Raw genomic sequence first — 19,802 nt, 5'->3', positions numbered from 1 at the left:
GCCCCAAACTTGACTTGGTCCCCAGCACTACAAAAGAGGAAAAAGAGAGAGAGAGAGAAAGAGAGAGAGAGAGAGAGAGAGAGAGAGAGAGAGAGAGAGAGAGAATCGATGGACTAGAGTATGTGAAGTAGAAGTTCAGGATTAAGTGGGAAACTGAACAATAATTTGTATGAGGAAGAATAAAAACTTACATTACTTCCTTTGTAAAAGTAAATAAAGACTGAGGAAAAACATGAAAATCTGTCTTTGAATGAATTCTTTAAGGGAGATGATGGAGTAGACATACTAGAGTGTGAAAGCCAGATGTTGAGTCATCTGGTATGATGGGGTGTCTGGTCTCTTCCAACCCAATGGAGCAGAATTCTTTTCACATTGAAGCTACCTGGGTTTGCTTTGATAGTTGCACTGGTACAGAGCTCACTATCTCAAGAGCATCTTCCTCCATATAAGATGCTAATACATGTTGTAATAGCCCTCTCTGGTGCTTTGTTGTCAGGTTGCAACAATACTATGGTTTGGGTGTGATTTGTCATCTCCCAAACTCACTTTGAAATTTTGTCCCTAAGGTAACAGTGTTGAGAGGTTAGCAGATATTTAAGAGGTGTTGGCATTAATACCTTTCTCTTGGGAATGAATTAATTCTCCCTTGAGTGAGTTATTTATTATAAGAACTAGTTGTTGTAAAGCAAGGCCGCCCCTCTTGTTTTCTTTTCTGCATTTACACACTTGCTTTTCTGTTTTCACACCACGTTATGACAGATCATAAGAACTTTGCCAGACGCACTTGCCTAATCTTGGATGTCCAGCCTCCAGAACTAGGGGTTGGGGATGTGGTGTAGTGGGTCAAGCACTTTTTCTAGGATGTGTGAGGTTCTAGGTTTGATGCCCAGAGCCAAAGTACAAAAAAATAAATAAATAAACAAACAAACCCCTATTGTTCAGCATTGAGAATTGTGAAGCTAAATAAGGGTACTTCTTTTGCAAATCACCCAAACTCGGGTATTCTAATATAGCAACAGAAAACAGACTAAGACCTTCAGATAATTGCTACTAGCTCCATCCTCTGGAATACATTCTAGGATGCTTCTAATCCCTTTCCCACAAGACAATTCATTGCACTTTTCAAACAATGATCAGGTGCATCCTTTAGTCTTCTATTTGCCAAACTAAATGTCTCTAATTCCTTCCACTGCCATTCAGTACTTTGCATCTCACACTATTTTAATAACTGGCTTTGTGAATACTTCTTGGTTTGCTGTGTCTATGATAGACATATGAAACAGGTAGTCTTGATATGATCTAACCAACAAGATTACCACATAAAACTTTTAATTTCTCCTTTGAAATAAACAAAAATTGGTATGTGTTAGCAGAACACCTGTCTTATTCAATCATATGCTAGCCATCATTTGATAGGCAACAAATTCACAAATATTTGGGAAGTCAACATTAAGATACAAAGATTAATTTCAGAGTTTTCATAAGATGTACATTGTTATATATACATATGTGGTATAGTCTCAAGTTTGGGGTGAGGGGATGATGGAGTCCAGGTGGGTTGAGGAATCTACACTAGGAGATATAGAGTAGAAGAACCCAGACTGATCTTTGAAAGATGGGTAGAGATTTTCTGTTTGGCATGGAGAGAAAAGGCAAGAAAAGAGTGTGTGTGTAGGAATAATGAATGACAGAAGAGGTCAGGAATGGTAGGGTCATGTGTGTGGATAGAAATAGAAATACTTAGATTTCCACTGTGACAATTCTGGTACAACTTCCTCTCTTCCATTCTAAACATTTGGTTTAGCTAAACATTCCAGTACTCAGACTTCTGAGGATATTAATCTAGCCAGTTAAATCTTGATAAGATGCTATAAAGAACTGAGAATATGTGGATGTATAACCGACGTGATTCTGCAATCTGCATTTGGGGTAAAATTGGGGGTTCATAACCCACTTCAATCTAATGTATGAAATATGATATGTCAAGAGCTTTGTAATGTTGTGAACAACCAATAAAAAAAAAAGAACTGAGAGTAATGTTCGGATACCCTTTAGATGGCAGCTGCAGATTTCAGAGGTAATTACCTAGATAACAAATTTCCTTTATTCTGCACATGGGAATTTTAGTCAGTCCAGTGACAAAGATATTTTTGGATAGACTTAACTTTTGGTATATTTAAAATTATATCATCTTGGGGCAAATTGTCCCCAAAGCACAAGTCTTAAAGTGTAATTCTGATGCAACTATGAGAACTGAACTTTACAAACAGATGTGGCATCAAAGAATTTGTCTTTCAGAGTAACCTTCTGCAACCGGCATCATTCATATTTCTATTTCCAAAGCAGAGAAACAGCAAAATTAATTAAACGGTACAAGTGAATAATTCCTGGTAAATACTTTTGACTTTCAATTAGCAGTGAGTCTGAATTTCCATAGAATACTGAAAAGATAGCATCAGACAATGCAATTTCCTTAATAGGGACCATAACCCTAGAGTAGCTGCTGCTGCCTCTTTAATATCGTGCAATTGACTTTTTTTTTTCTTTTGCACCATGTTGTGCTCTTAACTTTTGTGGAAACTTAAACATTATTCAATGAAACAATTTCCTGGAAAACCTTTTGAAAGTGGTCAGACTGTGACCTTGTTCTTGTACCCTGCCTCTGCCAGCTGTGTAATTATCTCTGGAAGGTTCAGGGCCAAGAGACAGTGCAGGAGTTAGCACCTGAAGAGAATAAAGTTCACAAAAATAATTGTTATCTGCCTACTTTCAGGAAAGGGAAACTACCACTTCCAACATCAGTGATTTTATATGAATCTATCACCTCTTTTCTATATTTGTTATATTTCAACCTATTGACACAGAAAACTGGCAAAAATTATCAAAGAATTAACTCTTTAAGAAATGACTATAGAAATGATTAATCTCAAGCCTTTCTCACAAGTGGACATCAAGGCCTAAAATGCCTAAATGCTTTCTGCAGGGCCACACAGTGAGCAGAAGAACCAGGATTTGAACTCTGTGCTGTGGGGGAGGAACCAGAAATGGTATATGTTTGAAACTGAGCAACAGTATGGCAGACTCTCCAAATAATCATAATAGAGCTCCTGGTTGTACTGGTAGGCTACCAAATACCAGTCTCTACTGGAGTAGTGTGGATATCAGTAATATAATAAGGGATAATGAGAAAAAAAATGCTTTCTTTACAAATAGGTTATCAAAAGCAGCTGTTAAAATAATTTATGTTTAGGCATTAGTTCTTCTCTTTTACCTTTTCACGTTGTTTTCCATTGCCACTAATCCTTTGAAAACTCATCCTCCATTTGGCAACCCCCACTACTATTAGTCCTACTCAGCTCTGCTGATTTCAAGTATATGTTCTGTCTTTCCAAAATTTTCAAGATCACCTTTCTAACCTTTCAGATTAATGCCCGATGATGTTTGTAAAAATAACTTGGTCTATATGTCTACAATTGTTCTCACTCACTTTAAGTACAGGAAGAAGAGCCTTCATGATTTTATCATGGATTTTTAGGCTTTGGATTTTATTATGAATTTTTTTAAACCTGTGATATCCTCTTAACTCTGTTCTCTTCAAAATTAAGAGATATTCTGTGTTTCTATTCATACGGTTGATAGCAGCTCAAGATTATAACTGGTAGAACAATGGAATAAGATGATAGGATAAAAATACACATTTGATTATTACTGACACCTGTTATAGTCTTTATAATGATGTGCAATGATGTGATTAGCTATTACAAGCCTTCAGATTTTACTTCATTGATGGTACTTTCAAAGATGGCGAAAAGGGTCTCAGAGAACAAGCACTCTGGCCTTCGATACCACTAACCATGTTGACGTCTTTATCAAGTGTCCTAATCTTTAATTTGTTGTTAACTAATTTGAAACTGTGAATCTCACTTAGCATCTGCATGCCACTGAGCCAAATGACTTTCTGATAAGCTTATTTGACTTGCTTTTCTTACATGAATTTACAAATAAAAATGGGCTCATCCCTAGTGAGCCCAGAAGCCCTTAGTAATTTCTCTTTCTGATCTATCACCAATCCCTTCAATATCTTAAGTGTTTTAAGCATCTATAATTTTTTAAGTCCCTTAGTAACCAGATGAATAAAATGCATCTCCAGTTGTCGTGATGCATAGAAGATGGATGAAATTTAATGTTTAGTTTCACATTTCATGCTAAGCATGACGAAAGACATGAGGAATGAGAAGACTTGGTCTTATAAGTCAAGATGCTAAGAGCAAAAGATCTGCCCTTAAAGGAAAATTAGAAAACCTAATTCAGAGTGATTGAGACCTGCATGGTTGGGACTCAGCATAGGGACCATTAAGGGTGAGAGTAGAGTCAGTGTGCATGTTTGGAGTATTTAGCTTAAGTGTCACAGAGGTAGTGTCCTCATCAACAGGGAAAGGGGGGTGGTGAGAATCAGAGCAGTCCTCGGGACTGTTGTAGTTTGGGGGTGAGGTGTCCCCAGAAAAGCTCATGTGGCAATGCAGGAATGTTCAGAGGTAAAATTATGAGATTATGAGAACTGTAACCTCATCAGTGGATTAATACACTTGATGGATTAATAATCTAAATGAACTATTGGGTGGTAACTGCAGGCAGATGGGAAGTGGCTAAAGGAAGTGGGTCAGTGGGAGCATGCTCTCGAGGACTATATTATGTCCCAGATGAGCAGAGGTCTCTCTGCTTTCTGGCTGCCATGAGCTGAGCAGCTTTCCTCCATCACACCTTTCTTCCATGATGTTCTGCCTCACTCGAGGCTTACGGCAATGAAGCTTACCTACTATGAACTGAACTTCTGAAATCGTGAGCCCCAAATAGACTTTTCATTTTCTAGTTTGTTCTTGTCATATATTTTGCTCATAGGGATGAATAGCTGAGAGAGAATACACAGAGAGAGGTCTGTCGTATTTGTCAAATGTGACCATCACCGCAGCACGGAGTTGTCAGGTAAAATTCTACATCTGGTGAAAATCTAGGATTATCTCCTTGGACACTCTGTCCTCAATGTAATTAATGAGTGTTCATAAGGAGGCAGAGCCTGAGCAGCAAGTAAGCATGGCTGCTCCTAAAGCAACCCGGTCTGGGTATCTGGCCATGCACCCAGCCACAGGCTGCCAACCTCAGTCAATTCTCCAATCAGATCTTGCTTTCTTAGAAGTTACCGCTGCCATGAGATAATTAGCCTGTGTCTCTACCAACAACTTCCTCATCTCATTAACCTGTTCCCGATTCTTTGATTCAGGTCACCCTTCTTTTGGGGTTACTTATAAAGTTTAATTGATGACATACAATTATAAAGTATGCCGTTGTTAAAAACCCTGAGGAAAGAAAATGCACTTTATATGTTCTCTTTTCAGAGAGGCACAGACACTTCTCTCTTGAGCTGGGGGATGGAGGTGGTTACTAGAATGCCCTCCCAGGCCTCTGTATATGGAAAGACTGGGGATGAGGGAGATAAGCAAAAAAAAAAAAAAATTAAGTACAGAGTTGCCCATATAGAGATGTGATATGTAGAACGATATCCTAACCATCTCTTTTTTTAAAAAAAAAATCACTAGTATGCTCATACACTATCAACTTAGTGAATTTTTCCATTAAAATGAAATAGAAGGCCATGGTAAATTACCCATTTCATTTCTCCTTCCAGATTAAAAAAAAGGCACTTAATCATTTCTTACTGTGGGTGCACTCCAGCCTTACTCTATGTGCTTATGCCAAGTAGGTCATTTATACTGCTGCCTGCTGGAGTTTTTCTTACAACTTAGTAGGGAATATTTGTGATCTTTATTACCCCAAATAAATCTACAAGATGCCTTTTGCTGCAGGCTCTTTATTTTAATTTCAGATAAATCACATCAGGTTCCTGGCTGTCATATTAACATAAGCCTGGATCTAAAAATAACAAGTGTGCATTAAGTTACACGTCTAAAGATTAAATAGTGGTAAATTGGGTGTGTGTCTTAATGAACATTAAGCTATTGAGGAGTATTTTGAAACCATCAGTAGGCCTACTCCGATCGTGTCATGCAACCCAAGCTCTCAGTGCATGCAGTGAACTGACCTTTAAGAGAGGATATTTTCCCAGTTACATTAGAGGGCAATTTCACATCTCTGTAAGTTAATTTAGTGACTCACTCTCTCTCTCTCTCTCAAATGTGGCTTATTTGATTAACTGTGAAGAATTCTGAACCTGAATTTTTCATCATCCTCAGTACAGTTACATGCTAAAAATCTTAAAAGCAATCCAAATTCAAATTATTCAACAATTGTGTTTTCATCTTCTCTCACTCCATCAATTCTCCTCCTACCAAGATTTGGATCAAAACACCACCTCCTCTGGGAGCCTTTCTTTGAACTTCAGTCAGAGTCTCCCAAAATGTGCTTTTATAGACCCCCATAGCAGTCCCAGTGGAGTAGCCTTGATTTAAACATGTGAATTTCTCTTGCATTCAAGATTTGGAGAGAAGTAGAAAGGATAAAACCCATGGGTTTATTAAGTCTATTTTACACATTTATTATTAAGTATAACTAAAACCTGTGTTCTCTGATAGATTAATACACTTCTAAAGAAAGACAGGAAGACTTGATATGAAATAGAAAAATCATGGATATAAACTTAGTACAGATTTGCACCCTGACCCTTTTTGTGTCTCCATGGTCCAGAAAACTTGGGTTCAAACTCCAGGCACCCCATAAGCAAACAAATATGCATATCTCACAAGAGTAACCCAAATAAACTATAACATTTATTGATCCAAAGGTGCAAGACCAGACATGAAATCTGGAGATCTTCTGGTTCGAATCATCCAGATGCCTTTCTGGACTTAGTTCTACTAACCCATTTCCACTGTAGAACAGCTGCTTAAAGAGAGTGATATTATATTATCAGAGGCTTCAGGGCCATGACAGAAGCCCAACACACCTTTGCTCCTCTAAAGCAGAACTGTGGTCCATAGGAAGCATCCCTTGGTATACACTTAGCCCTTAGCCCTCCCTTCCACTGCCAAGGGATGATATAACCACTGAAGTATGTGCCAACGCCCAATCTCCACAGCCCTGATTTATTCTCCTTTGTGCTGGGCAGAGGGCATGGCTTAGAGACCAGACTCATCCTGGCAGGGGGCTGGGACTGTCTGCATCTCTAAAACAACCCCTGGTGGGTAATTGGGGAATGACATTGATGGGTTCCCAGGGTGGCCCTGGGCCTTGTGCTTTGCCAAGAATACAGCCATGATTTAAAATGCAGCCCAGGGGTTGAGAGGCAGGGAAGATAATGTAAAGCTCAGTCTCCTTTGACCTCATGAGAGAGAGAGACAGAGATGCAGAGTGAGTTGGCATAGCGTGACGTTTTGCTTTCAGAGCTTTTATTGCTATTACAGAGCCCTGAGTTCTCTTTGTTTACTACACATTCTAACCCCCAGAGATATCCTTTTTTTTTTTTTTTGTCTTGAAGGGATTTAAACAAATCATAGTTTTTATTTTATTCACTGTCCACCATTAAGAATTCATGCAGAGCAATTTTACTTGTTGCCAATTAAGATCTCCCAGGGGAGGTCTCTGATTACAGCACAGGCAACCTGTTTAATACTTGGCATCTCCTTAGTCTACATAAATTAACCCCATGAGGATAGAAGCATGCTAATTCTTTAGAAGCCTGGATAACACCATCCTTGGATCCATGATTCACAGAAGGTAAATCTCTGGGAGACTCTGGGAGATGCTGAGCCTGATGCTACTCAGGGTGTATCTGCTTTTGTTTCTTACCTCTTATTTTACAATTTCCAGATAAAGCATTACCAGTAATTTTGTTTTTCATCAGAAGTAGCCATGTGGACTCCCAGCAGGCAATTTTAATATCACTCTTTTATGTATAAACAAATGTGTATGTTGGCGGTAAAAGTGATATTCTTTTTTTTTTCCCCGTACCGGGGATTGAACTCAGGGGTACTCGACCACTAAGCCACATCACCAGCCCTATTTTGTATTTTATTTAGAGACAGGGTCTCACCGAGTTGCTTAGTGCCTCGCTGTGGCTGAGGCTGGCTCTTGAACTCGCCATGTTCTTGCCTCACTCATTTTCCGAGCTGCTGGGATTACAGGCCCGTGTCACCATGCCCGGCAAAAGTGAGATTCTTTTTATGTGCCTCCCACCTTGGGAAGCAGGAGTTAAGTGCTTCAATAGGGCAAACAGTTTGTATTCTACAGTTTACAGATTCTTGGAGTTTAGTGTTGAAGCTTGTGTTACCCTTCTGGAAAGTGGTGAAAAACTTGGGACTAAATTTCTAAATATTGCCTTTTCCCCTTTGACTAACAAGTTAGAGTCCTTGCACTCTTAGGTGACTTTTCACCACATCACCCAGCACAGGACCTGTGAGGAAGGGGAGGGGAAGTACAGGGCATGTACATCTGGATATCAAGAATATAGATCACCATTTCCCAAGGCATGTTCCTGAAACCTTATCCACGGATAATATTTCAAAATAGGTAGTATTTGAGGACTTTTTAAAAAGTCAAAAATATATGTTGTATCATGTTTGCATAAATATACATACCACGTATTAACAATATTAATGGCTCTGAGATGTTCCCAATTTAAAAACTTAAAACCTTGTTTTATCTAGTATTTTTCAAATTTGGCCACAGCATACTTTCATCTTTTTTTTTTCTCAAAATATCTATCACACAGTGATCTAGTGTATTAGTGTTTCTTGGAATATGCTTAGGAAAATACTTACATAGATCACTTAGAGTGCTGGTTCTCTGTGAGGAGAGGAAACGATTTTGTCTTCTGGGGAATACTCAGAAAATTTCTGAAGGCATTTTTGGTTAAGTAGGGGATGGTAGTGGCAGGTAGTGGGTAAAAGCTAGGATGGTCCTAAACATCCTGCAATTCATGGGACAACCCATCTCCATGATGAAAAAGAATTACCTCTCTTCGAATGCCAACAGTGCCTTCGTTGAGAGAACCTAATCCAGGTACAGCTGGATTAGGGACTTAGGTGATCTAGAATCTCCGGGTTGGCAGCTAGCACTCTTCATTCACCAGATAGTCATGTGATTTTTGTCATGCAGATTTCCTTATTAACTTATAGGTTCCAATATGACTTATTAATATAGAATATCCATAATGAATATTCTAAAATGAATACATTGATATTTTCTGGGTACACTACTGGAAAGCTGTTAGGCATGTTTAGTAGTCATGTCTACTCTGTTCTTTGCAGTTTTCTATGATACATATATATTGTGTAGTATCAATTCACAATATTTAAGTATTATCAAAAACATACATTCTTATATGGTCAATAAATGCAACACACTCTTCTAGACTTTATGGTTCCTATAATTTCAGCAATCAGTAATCTCAAATACTTGATATATTACTACTATTCTTTTTAAAGATAAGGAACTCAGTCTCAGAGATGTTAATCAACTGCTAATTTGGATAGGCTGAGACAGAAATCCAAATCCCCAAAATCTCCAGGCCAGTCCTCTTTTCATTATTATGGTATGATGCTGAATCCATTTTTTTCATACATAATTTTGCATGTGGCATGAAAGAGTAATTTTAATGCCATAAATATTCATGAATTTGATTTGTATTTCCCAACTGTCTGTGTTTATTCTAAACTCTTAATTTGAGGCTGCAAATGGATAAAGATTTTTATCAAATGTTAGGAGAAAGATATTCTCAGAAGTTTTTTTCTTAACAGAATCTTTCTTGTCAGTCACAGATATATTTAACCAAATCAGAAATAGCGACACATGATAGGAAAATCATCAAGTGCAAAGCAATCATTTCCTTTAAATATTAAGTTTCCATATCAGAGCAAATAAAGATGCAGGAAATGGTGATTGTGTTTAAACACCACTGTATATGTTGTAATGATTTTTTTGTTTGTTTAAATCAAGCAGTGAGATGAAGAACAAATTACAAATTAAGTATAAATCTGGGTGGGTTTAGATTCAATTCTAGATTCTGACTTTATCCTTTTCATTAAATGACTTCTCAGAAGTTTACCTCTTCAGAAAAAATATATTGGTATAAAGAGTTGAGCTAAATGATTGCTTGTTGCTGGATATCTAAATTTAAACTCCACAAATTCCTTTGCACTTTGAAAACTCAGATATAGATTATAGGTCTATTTCAGTAGAATACTAAATAGGACCCCAAAATAACTTGAATGTGATAACAATGTTTTTATTATAGCAGATTGTTAAGCTATAAGAAACAACTGAAATGTAAAGATTTGTAACCTCTCATGAAGACAAGGAAGCTTTGTAATTGTTATACCCAATCCTCTATCATTTTTTTCCAACTCTTATCATTCACTAAGCAGAAATAAGAGCATGTTTCATGTCCACCATGATTTTGATCAATCCTCAAAAGGGGCAGCCATAAAATAATGCTAACTATAGTTACTACTGGATGATCTAAATATATTCAGAACTTGTCTTTCAAGGTATGTAAATGGAAGTTCATCATTTAATATTAGCAGCAGTGACAAACAGCCCACTCCATGATAACCAAAATTCAAAAGCTCAATAAAATCAGAGGAGTCACACTGTTTATGGGAATATTTGTTTAACTTCAGGCAATCTAGTCATTCTTATGTACATGGTATGAGAATAACATACCATTTATGTTATTTTCATGATCCTCTGCACATCATGGATTCTACCCCAACCCATGAATGATGCATTTACATAACTTAATCATAACTAGAAAGAATTTCCCACACTGCTCCATGATATTCATATATTCTTCAGCAAAAACAATTTGGCTACAGCTGTAGTTATGATATTGTAATAATCATCTTAAACTCTATCACTTTAAGTCAATCAAGTCAGGATCTGTTTGCAAAATATAATCAAACGTAATTTCATGTTTCAGTAAATTGTATGTAAGTCTGCTATCATTGGTTTTAATTTTCTTTTCAATGCTACTATTTCCATTTTTTCCACTGGTAGTTATTCTGACTATTCAAATGCCATTATTGCCTTCTATTGTTATTCAAATGGAGCTGTTTTATTAGATCCTCCAACTCCACATAGAAGGCTGTGCTTCTTCAACAGTAATATTTCTGAAGGAAAATGGAAGTGAATGCACACAAAATTCTGAGCTCTTACTTTATGTTAGGCTAACTCCATGCCTGAAATAGGATTTTAATTTAATCATATCTGAGAAGACCAAAAGGTTTTTATTAGCTACCGCAAGAAAACAGGAAAAATAGCCCTTTTCATGCAGGTTTTTATTTAGTTCAAAGAGCCCATGAAACCATTACTGTTCCACAATGATATATTTAAGATACACTTCCTGACCAAATTAAACTCTAAATTTCTTTGATAGCAGTCATCATTTTTGTATATTCTTCTCTTGAAAGATAGGATAAATAAAATATTCTATACAAGTATTTGAAATATAGTATTGAATACCAGCTGCATATCAGTTTAAAAATATGCTTTCTAATAGATCCATGGAGAATATAATTAAAAAGGCACACAACCATAAATGCATAGTTGTAGATTTTATTAGGACACTGGATCACAAAAGAAAATTATCAAAACTAGGTTATGGTTCTCATAAACAAACCTAGCAAATATTTGTATTAGTTAATATAAAAATAACTGTCCCTGTTATTGGGGCAAACTTAACAACTGAACTTCTGTTGTATTCTACCAGCAGTTTTTCTATATATACAAAAAGAATATTTTCTATTACTATGATCAGAGATCTGTTCTCCAGTAGGCAAACCATGTGAACAGAATGAATTAAAATATATAGTGTTTTACTAGAACTACTTAGGAAAGATGAGTGAAGAGGGAATAACCTACTTGGAGTTCAGTGGTGATGGAGTTGGATGAGGTTTGGTAAGAAAGTCTCAGGGTTAATATATACTTATCTACCATCTCAATATACAGAGAAAGCTCTCCCCTTCAAGAGGTTAGAGGCTTGCTGACCCTTCACCAGACTATGGTAATTACATGAAACATTTCTAGTATCATGTGAAGCATCATGAAATTAAGCATTAGCATATTTCAAAAATCAAGAGTTATAGAAGCTTAAAATAGGAAAATGAAATTTCATAATAGTACTCATAGACAACAAGGCTCTAAAATAAGGACCCTAAAGAGCTAAATAATGACGTCAAACATCTTTGCCAGTGTATTCCCAAGAGATGTCATGGAATGTATACACAACTTGGGAATGTGACTCCTATTTTATTAATTTCTATTTCTGACATGGCTTCCTTACCTAGAGTCAGAACCCACCAAGTAAAACTAAAACTAAATATCAGAGAACTGCACAACTGTTCTCCCAAAATATTCCCATTTAAGATGAAAAGAAGCAGAACTTTTAAGCAGACATTTTTTACCTTTCAGAGAAAATCTTTCAGTAGCTTAGTATCAGAGAATCTGTGTTCTATTTCCCACCACATTGTAAGTTTGCCATGCAGACCTGGGAAATATCTTTAATTCCTTGACTTTGACAAGTTTCAGAATTCCCACCATCCTTCTTGCACGGTGCACGTCTGACTCAAGGACAACTTTTGGTGTTGTTTCTTTACTTTAACTAAAGAAATCACATTCTTTAAGTAGCCTCTGACTATTCTTATACACGAAGGTGCCTCTGGCACCATTTGGAAGAAAATTCCTTTTTCCAACTCCTGACCCATGGTCAATTTCAAAGCTATCGAGACAACTACCCGAACAAACAAGGAAGACAAGAACATGAATTCTACTCACCTCCAGAGACTTCTGTGTTGCTCCTCCAGTTGAGTTAGCAGATGCTCAATGTATTTATTAGAGTCCATGTATTCCTGCACCAACAGAACAAGACAAAACCCCATTATAATAGTCAGATTCTAAGACTCTATCCCTATTCCTATAAGGAATATTTTCAACAAGATAAGCCCTTGGATCCTCATCAGTCTCAGAGTCTTTGATTCCATGATTTATAAACATAGTCATTTGAAGATGAATATGATTTTCCCTTTATTATCATGTGCTAATTTTTATAAACAAATCTCTGTAGAAAATAAAGTTTTACTGAGTCATCCTAAAAATCCTTCTATTTGCCTAAAAAAGCCTTTATTTCATATTATGTACACTGGAGCCCATGTGATCTACCATATAAAAGTAAATGAGCCAATGTGTTGCTATTGGCCTTTAAAGAATATGAATAAAGTAGAAAATACAGGACTTAATTTTTCTGGTTTGATAATCATCATTTTTAGGTAAAATTTATTTTTAAACGACATAGGATGCTTCATATATGTATCCCATTCACTGTGCGTTCATGTACATGTACAGACAAGGCCACATTCTTTCATCTCCTTATAAATACAAGAAACAGAGTTTGCTTCTTTTCAGCCTTAGAATATAAATCTTTGGCTTATAAGAAGTTATAAAAGGTAAAGTATATCTTATTCTATAGAAATGTGTATGTGAACTGACTTGTGTAAATCTAACCCTATTTTCAAGAAAAATGTCTGAAAAATTAAGAATTATCTTTTTTCACATGAGAATCCTACTGATGTTTTAAGTTTGTGGCTTCTGAAATATGAGGTTCACATATAATAGAGGTCCAGTTGATAACTTGGAGCAAATACAATGTGTAAAACTTCTCATGATATTGTTTCATTCTGATTCTGCTACTTCTTCCCCTTTCTGTTTGGAGATCCTTCCCACAGGCCTCTGCTTCTACACAACAGCTACCTACAATGGACCAGTGGGGGACATTAATCTCCCTCAAAACCTACTGTTTCCTGGGATAAAAAATAAACTGGTAGCTTTGATTAATATTGATATTTTTACTTCTGAAATACCTTTTTATACATAATCTATTATTCTATAGGAATATCAGTATAGTAAGGGGGAAAAGGTGTTAGGGGGAGATCTGATAGAATGGAAAAAGCCTAGTTTTGAATTTCTGATCCTGGTTCTAAAAAAACCTTTTCCTTTCTAAATAATCTCAGTATACTAAGTATAAAACATTTCAGTGCATACTAAATTATTGTCTAGGTAAAAAAAAAAAAAAACAACTTATGGGTTGGGGATGTGGCTCAAGCGGTAGCGCGCTCGCCTGGCATGCGTGCGGCCCAGGTTCGATCCTCAGCACCACATACAAACAAAGATGTTGTATCCGCCGAAAACTAAAAAATAAATATTAAAAATTTTCTCTCTCTCTCTCTCTCCTCTCTCTCTTTAAAAAAAAAAAACTTATACTTCTAAGACATTATTATTCTGCTGCAGATAATTAGTTGAAGTGTTTTATGTCTAATAAATAAACATTCATTTTCAGGTAACTATTGAAGAGTTAGTTAAATAAAACTACTATTCAGCATGTTAAAACCAAAGCAGAAGTTCCAGCATATATGGTTATGGTTTTATGTGTGCTGATCAAGGCTGAAACACGATTTAGAATGCTCATCATTACCAATGACTAATTATTAAGTATTTTCACTTGAAAAGATTATTAAGACATTTTTACCAAATGGAATCAAATTTCAAATTCATTTACCCATTTTTCATTCAACAATTTCCATCATTTATGATGTGACAAGGGCTATTCTAAGTTCTATAGAAACAGTACTAAGAGAGAAAAACCACTCCCTGGAAGAGTGTGTACTTTTGAAAACGGAGACAAGCAAATAAATGAACAGATGATTTCAGATCAGGTACATGCTATGAGAGAAATCAACAGATGATAATGAAGACTTGAAATGGGAGGAAAAGCTATTTCACATGAAGTCACTTTTGGAAAACTGAGCACAAATAAGACTGTTATCAGCTAAGACTTGCTAAAGAAGGTTGAAACCATATAGGGAAAAGCCTCCTGAACATTGCAAACAAAGGATTCAGTATATTCAAAGATCTCAAATGTGCCATTTAAAGATCAGAAAAATCCCAGTGTGTGGCTAGAAATAGGAATATGAAGGGCAGAGTCCAAAGAAAGTTGGAGTTAGGCAGAAGCAAAATCATGCACAGTTTGAACTAAAACCAATGCATGTGTTGTTAATTCTGATTAGCTCAAGTCAGAGGTTGCATCTGAAAAACATAGTGATGACAAATATTTCCTTTGACTCAAAAGAGATTTAGGCTCAATCCTGGTTTGATCTTACTAGCTATATTCCCCTGGGAAAATTAGTTAAGCTTTCTAAATCTTAATTTCTTCATCTTTATCAGAGGGATAAATCAGACTTGAGCTATGAAGGTGTTATAAGGATAAAATTGTGTTAAGTATATATCATCATGCCTGCCAAATAATATGCATAGCTTTTAGCAGGAATTTATTTATTTCTCACATTTTATTGGTGCATTATATTGTGTGCATGCACAAATATGTAACAACAAATCCCGTCGATGTGGATAACTATGCATAGCTTTTTACAAAATACTATACATCTCTTCTCAGAAGAGAAGTCACTTTAAAAGATGAGGGTATTGTTTATTTTTCTTCTTTTACCAAACTTCAAGAATTTTAAGTGTACAGTTTCTCTGAAGAAGCTGCATCAATATTAAAGATCCTGCAGACTGACCTTGGCTGACTAATAAAATCGCAACTATGGAAACAAGGAATGTTGTAGGTCAAGAGCCAAAATTATCCTTGGACTAGCTCAGGCCTTTTAATAGCCATTCACCTTAACTTTTGTATGTGACTTAACATCTTGTGACTATTAGAGTAAAAAAAATCTCAGGATATATTCCTAAGCTTAGGAAGTCTGTATTGTGCACCAGCCTTAGAGCCAAGAATGCTGTAGGTAACATCTGAAAGCCATAGGACAGATGGCCCTCACTTTGCTACAGTTCACCTACTTGCTGTCCTACTAACGTATTTGGTGAATATTGTGGTTTATGTTTTTCTTTTGTTTTGTGACTATAAAAATTCATGTATCCTCTTCTACTGTTCAAAAGGGCACTTTAGGTAACTTGAATACACGTTCCTGCTTGTATTTGGCTCAGAGTAAACTATTTTCTTACTTCCTGAGAAATGCAGTTACTCTTTCACATCAAGTTGACTGATCCTTCTTCCATTACTAATTTATATGGTGCTAAGTTCATGTGTGTACCATTGGGTTGGTGAAAACTAAGCCTCCTATAATCTAGAAAAGAAAACGCATCTACAATCTTCCTGGTGTCATTGTACATTATTTGCAACACATTATCTATAAAAACTTTCATAGATAATGTTTCCCAACTCTTGTTTTTGCCTTGTTATGTCAAATAATACAGATTTCCAATCATTAAATGTAGCTGTCACCGGCTTGCATTCTAAAAGCTATCTCAAATAACAATATAAGCTGTCGCTGTTTAAACTGGCTTTATCCAGTTTTTCATAAAAATAACTATGAAGACAAATCTTAAAAACACTTAATAATGGGAAAGTAAGATTATGGATTCTCCATTCCCCATTGCAGTTTTCTTTTCATCTATAGCACTCCTATTTCTAACGCCTAGTAGAGTTTACCTGTTTAAATATTTGGGTATAGCTTATTACCTGTCCCTCCTACCCACCCACACACATAAGGATAACAGATATGAAAAGGGGAAAAAGATGATGTTCACATGTACTTTTTGCTACGTGAAACCATTCCTCCCCCACCTAAAAGAATTTAGGATTTCCCCTGATACGTTTACTATTTATGGTCCCTGAATTATAAAAGTTAGATAACTCATGAGAAATCCTTTTAATTCTATAAGATTATGACAGGAGTACTCCCAGTGGGAATTTGGTCCATCTGTTTGGAGATTAACTCCAAGAAAAATAATGGTGGGGTGGCACTAGGGCAGGCAATGGTGTACCCTGGGGCTCTAGTCATACTAAGTAAAATGCTCAGGGCTCAGTGGCTACTACTAGAACTTTGGTACCAAGTGCATACTGAAGAATAGACTCCAACATTCCAGAATATCAAAGGCACAGGGAGGTAAGAGTGCTGGACCAATCATTTCAGAACAAATAGAAAAGACACAACACAGAACCATGAAAAATAACAAAGGACAAGAGAAAGATCATCATTCTCAGTCACAAGAAAGGGTGTGAGTCAGAGAACCATTGACAAGAAAATATGAAAGTTTTTTTTTTTTTTAAGAAAGACCCTTCACTTGTTTATTAGTGTCTAGAAAGACATGGTCTGTCTGACATGTGCAGAAAGTTTTTAAAAATACCGAGATGGGCAGAATTAGATTTAAGATTACTGGAATGAGCAGCAAAGATAACAAAATGAAACAAAATTTCAGGGAGCAGGGTGAGCTAAGAATTAAGGAAACAAACTGTGGTAACATAATTGAAATCTGCTTTTTATTTTTATTATGAGATGACAAAGTGATGCTTTAGACACGTATAGGCAATGGGTTTTGGCTTATTGACGCTGAAATTTTCACTTTGAATAAAGTCTACTTCCCAGTATCTCATTTGGAAACAAATCAAACTCCCAACCAAGACCAGATCAAGTACATATTCACTAACCTTCCATTACTAATTTCTATGCAATAAGTTAGCATGTGCATAACTCAGTCAGTGAAAACTAAGCCTCCTATAATCTAGAAATTTTAAAAAATGACCTACATTTTTTCTATTGTCATTATATATTATTTGCAACATATCATCGATGAAAAATGTCAGTTTCCCAAGCCTTGCTTTGCCTAACTCTCTCTCTCTCAGAGCACAAACTTTATTAAAGTTACTGTTACTAACTTGAGGAATATATTTTTCTATTGACTTTCCTAAAAATTACAAAACTCTCATTAGATAGGAATAGGAGAGTCAACAATGATGACACACAATTCTGTGCAAAATAAACATTATACTACTAAATCAAGAAATAAAGGATAAAGATGAAAATGAATAGAGATGACCAATGAAAGAGCAGAAAATACAGGCTTGCTTAACAATCACACATTTTGAGTATTTAGTAAAATGTATAATGTAAACAGATAATTAACAAACATTTTAGGATAGAAAACACAGGGCTCCTTTATGTGCATAAATAAGACTCATCAGAATCTCAGTAGAGTTAATGCTGGACAGTCCACACATCCACTGGCATGAGAGTTCTCTAAAACTGTGAGGGGAAAAATTAAAAACAAGGCTGCAAACATCCTAAGAGGTTTCTAAGCAAGGAATAAGAAGAGTTGGCTCAATAGCTTCTGGCCAACCCTAATACCCATTGAAGTTAACTATACAGAGAAACTCAAAATATTATTTTAAAACAATTAGCTTCTATATAAAAAAAAAAAACAGAGGGACATTCTTAGGTATTCATGAACTCAGAAAGTACAGAACCTGCTTCTTTAATTAAACATTTAGAGATAAATATGCACATTTTAAAGGTATCTGGGTGCATATCAAATACCTAAGTGATGAATAAAAAACACATTCCAATATGAGTGTGTTTATGCACACATCCAATATCTGATCAATGAATTGATATGGGATTCACAATATAAAGGGAAGGTTTTAAAGTAGTTGAGCCATTGTTTAGATATCTAAACAACATAATAGATTATAAAATTAAACATAAGTATCTCAGAAGATATAGAATCCACATCTGTGTCTGTGATGGGAAGAGGGAGGATCAGAGCAGGAAAAGAGAAGTTTCTTCATACATAGGGACAAAAATTGTTTTGTACTTGACTTGGTAACAAAAAAAGAGAAAGTACAAAGATGTGCTTTGGCTAAATTTGCACAATTGGGGAAAGCAATTTGGTTTTGCATTTTGTGAATTTAAAATGTATATGCACCTTTGATCTAGAGGTTTAGGTCTAAAAAAAATTCTGAGGAAATCATCAGATAAAGGAAATGATGTTCAAAATATATGTGAAATTTGAAAAACCTGGGTGCATCTGTTTCTAAAATGATTAAAATAAAGAAATGATTAAAATAAAGCATGCTTCATTAAGAATTATAATTCTTTAATAACTAGCAATATATAAAGCAAAACATTCCATAAAATATGAAATGGAAGTTGAATGTAAAACTACATATCCATGTTATCACAATTCAGGAAAAGTATATAAAGGTTTTACAAAGCACACTGTGTATTGTAGTATAAATTAAATTTTCTTCTGTATGCTTCTATTTCTATAATTTTAAAATTCTATATGTGCACTATAAACATTTTTTAGATGATAAATGCTATTTGGAGAAATACACCTCCAGAAATAATGTTCACAAACATTTGATTATAATTAAATTGTAGAAAGCTGGATTTACAATATGACAATAAAGCAATTTCCTTTATATTATTCTACAGCTAAGCTGGTATTTGAAACAATGAACCCCTTTCTTCTTGCCCTTGTCAATGTTCTGATAAAAAACATTCCACAAAAGCTGGGATTAAGGAGGCGAGGAACATCAAGTTATACCAAGGCACATTTATATGTTTTATTTTATTTTATTTTTTTTACAAAAGGTACAGCATTAAAGAGACATCTATTTGTTCCTTGGCTAAAATTTCTGAAAATTAGAATCATTTTAAAAATACATTTCAGAAAGTTTGCCTTTCATTTCTCTTTATGCAAGGGTTTCAGGGCAATCAATATGAAACATTTAAAGCGATTAGAGGTTTATAGATACACTGAACACTGCGCATGTAAGTGCAGCATTTAAAGTGAACCTCCTGTTGTCTAAAACAGGTCACTTCTGAGAGAGGCTCATTAAAAATGAATCCCAATGAGGCAAAATTCTGAGGTGTCATTCTTTTGGAAGTGCAATTTGAAATACAATAGTCTATCAAACCTTATAGATATCCAAAATCCCTCCA

At 35.6% G+C, this 19,802-nt stretch overlaps 1 protein-coding gene across 1 annotated transcript in view; it reads right to left on the bottom strand.

The window, feature by feature from the left end:
• NCKAP5 (NCK associated protein 5) overlaps positions 1 to 19,802 on the bottom strand; it is an 858,948-nt gene that overhangs the window by 592,214 nt on the left and 246,932 nt on the right. The window contains exon 3 of the mRNA XM_081262221.1: positions 12,784 to 12,857. Within this exon, the coding sequence (XP_081118347.1) occupies positions 12,784 to 12,857 (74 nt within the window). The remainder of the gene's footprint in view (positions 1 to 12,783; positions 12,858 to 19,802) is intronic.

This window comes from Spermophilus citellus (genome assembly GCF_964194105.1).
Source record: "Spermophilus citellus genome assembly, chromosome: 11".
NCBI classification, from domain to species: Eukaryota; Metazoa; Chordata; class Mammalia; order Rodentia; family Sciuridae; genus Spermophilus; species Spermophilus citellus.
The sequence above is the reverse complement of the archived record's forward strand: the minus strand, read 5'-3'. Positions and strand labels throughout refer to the sequence as shown.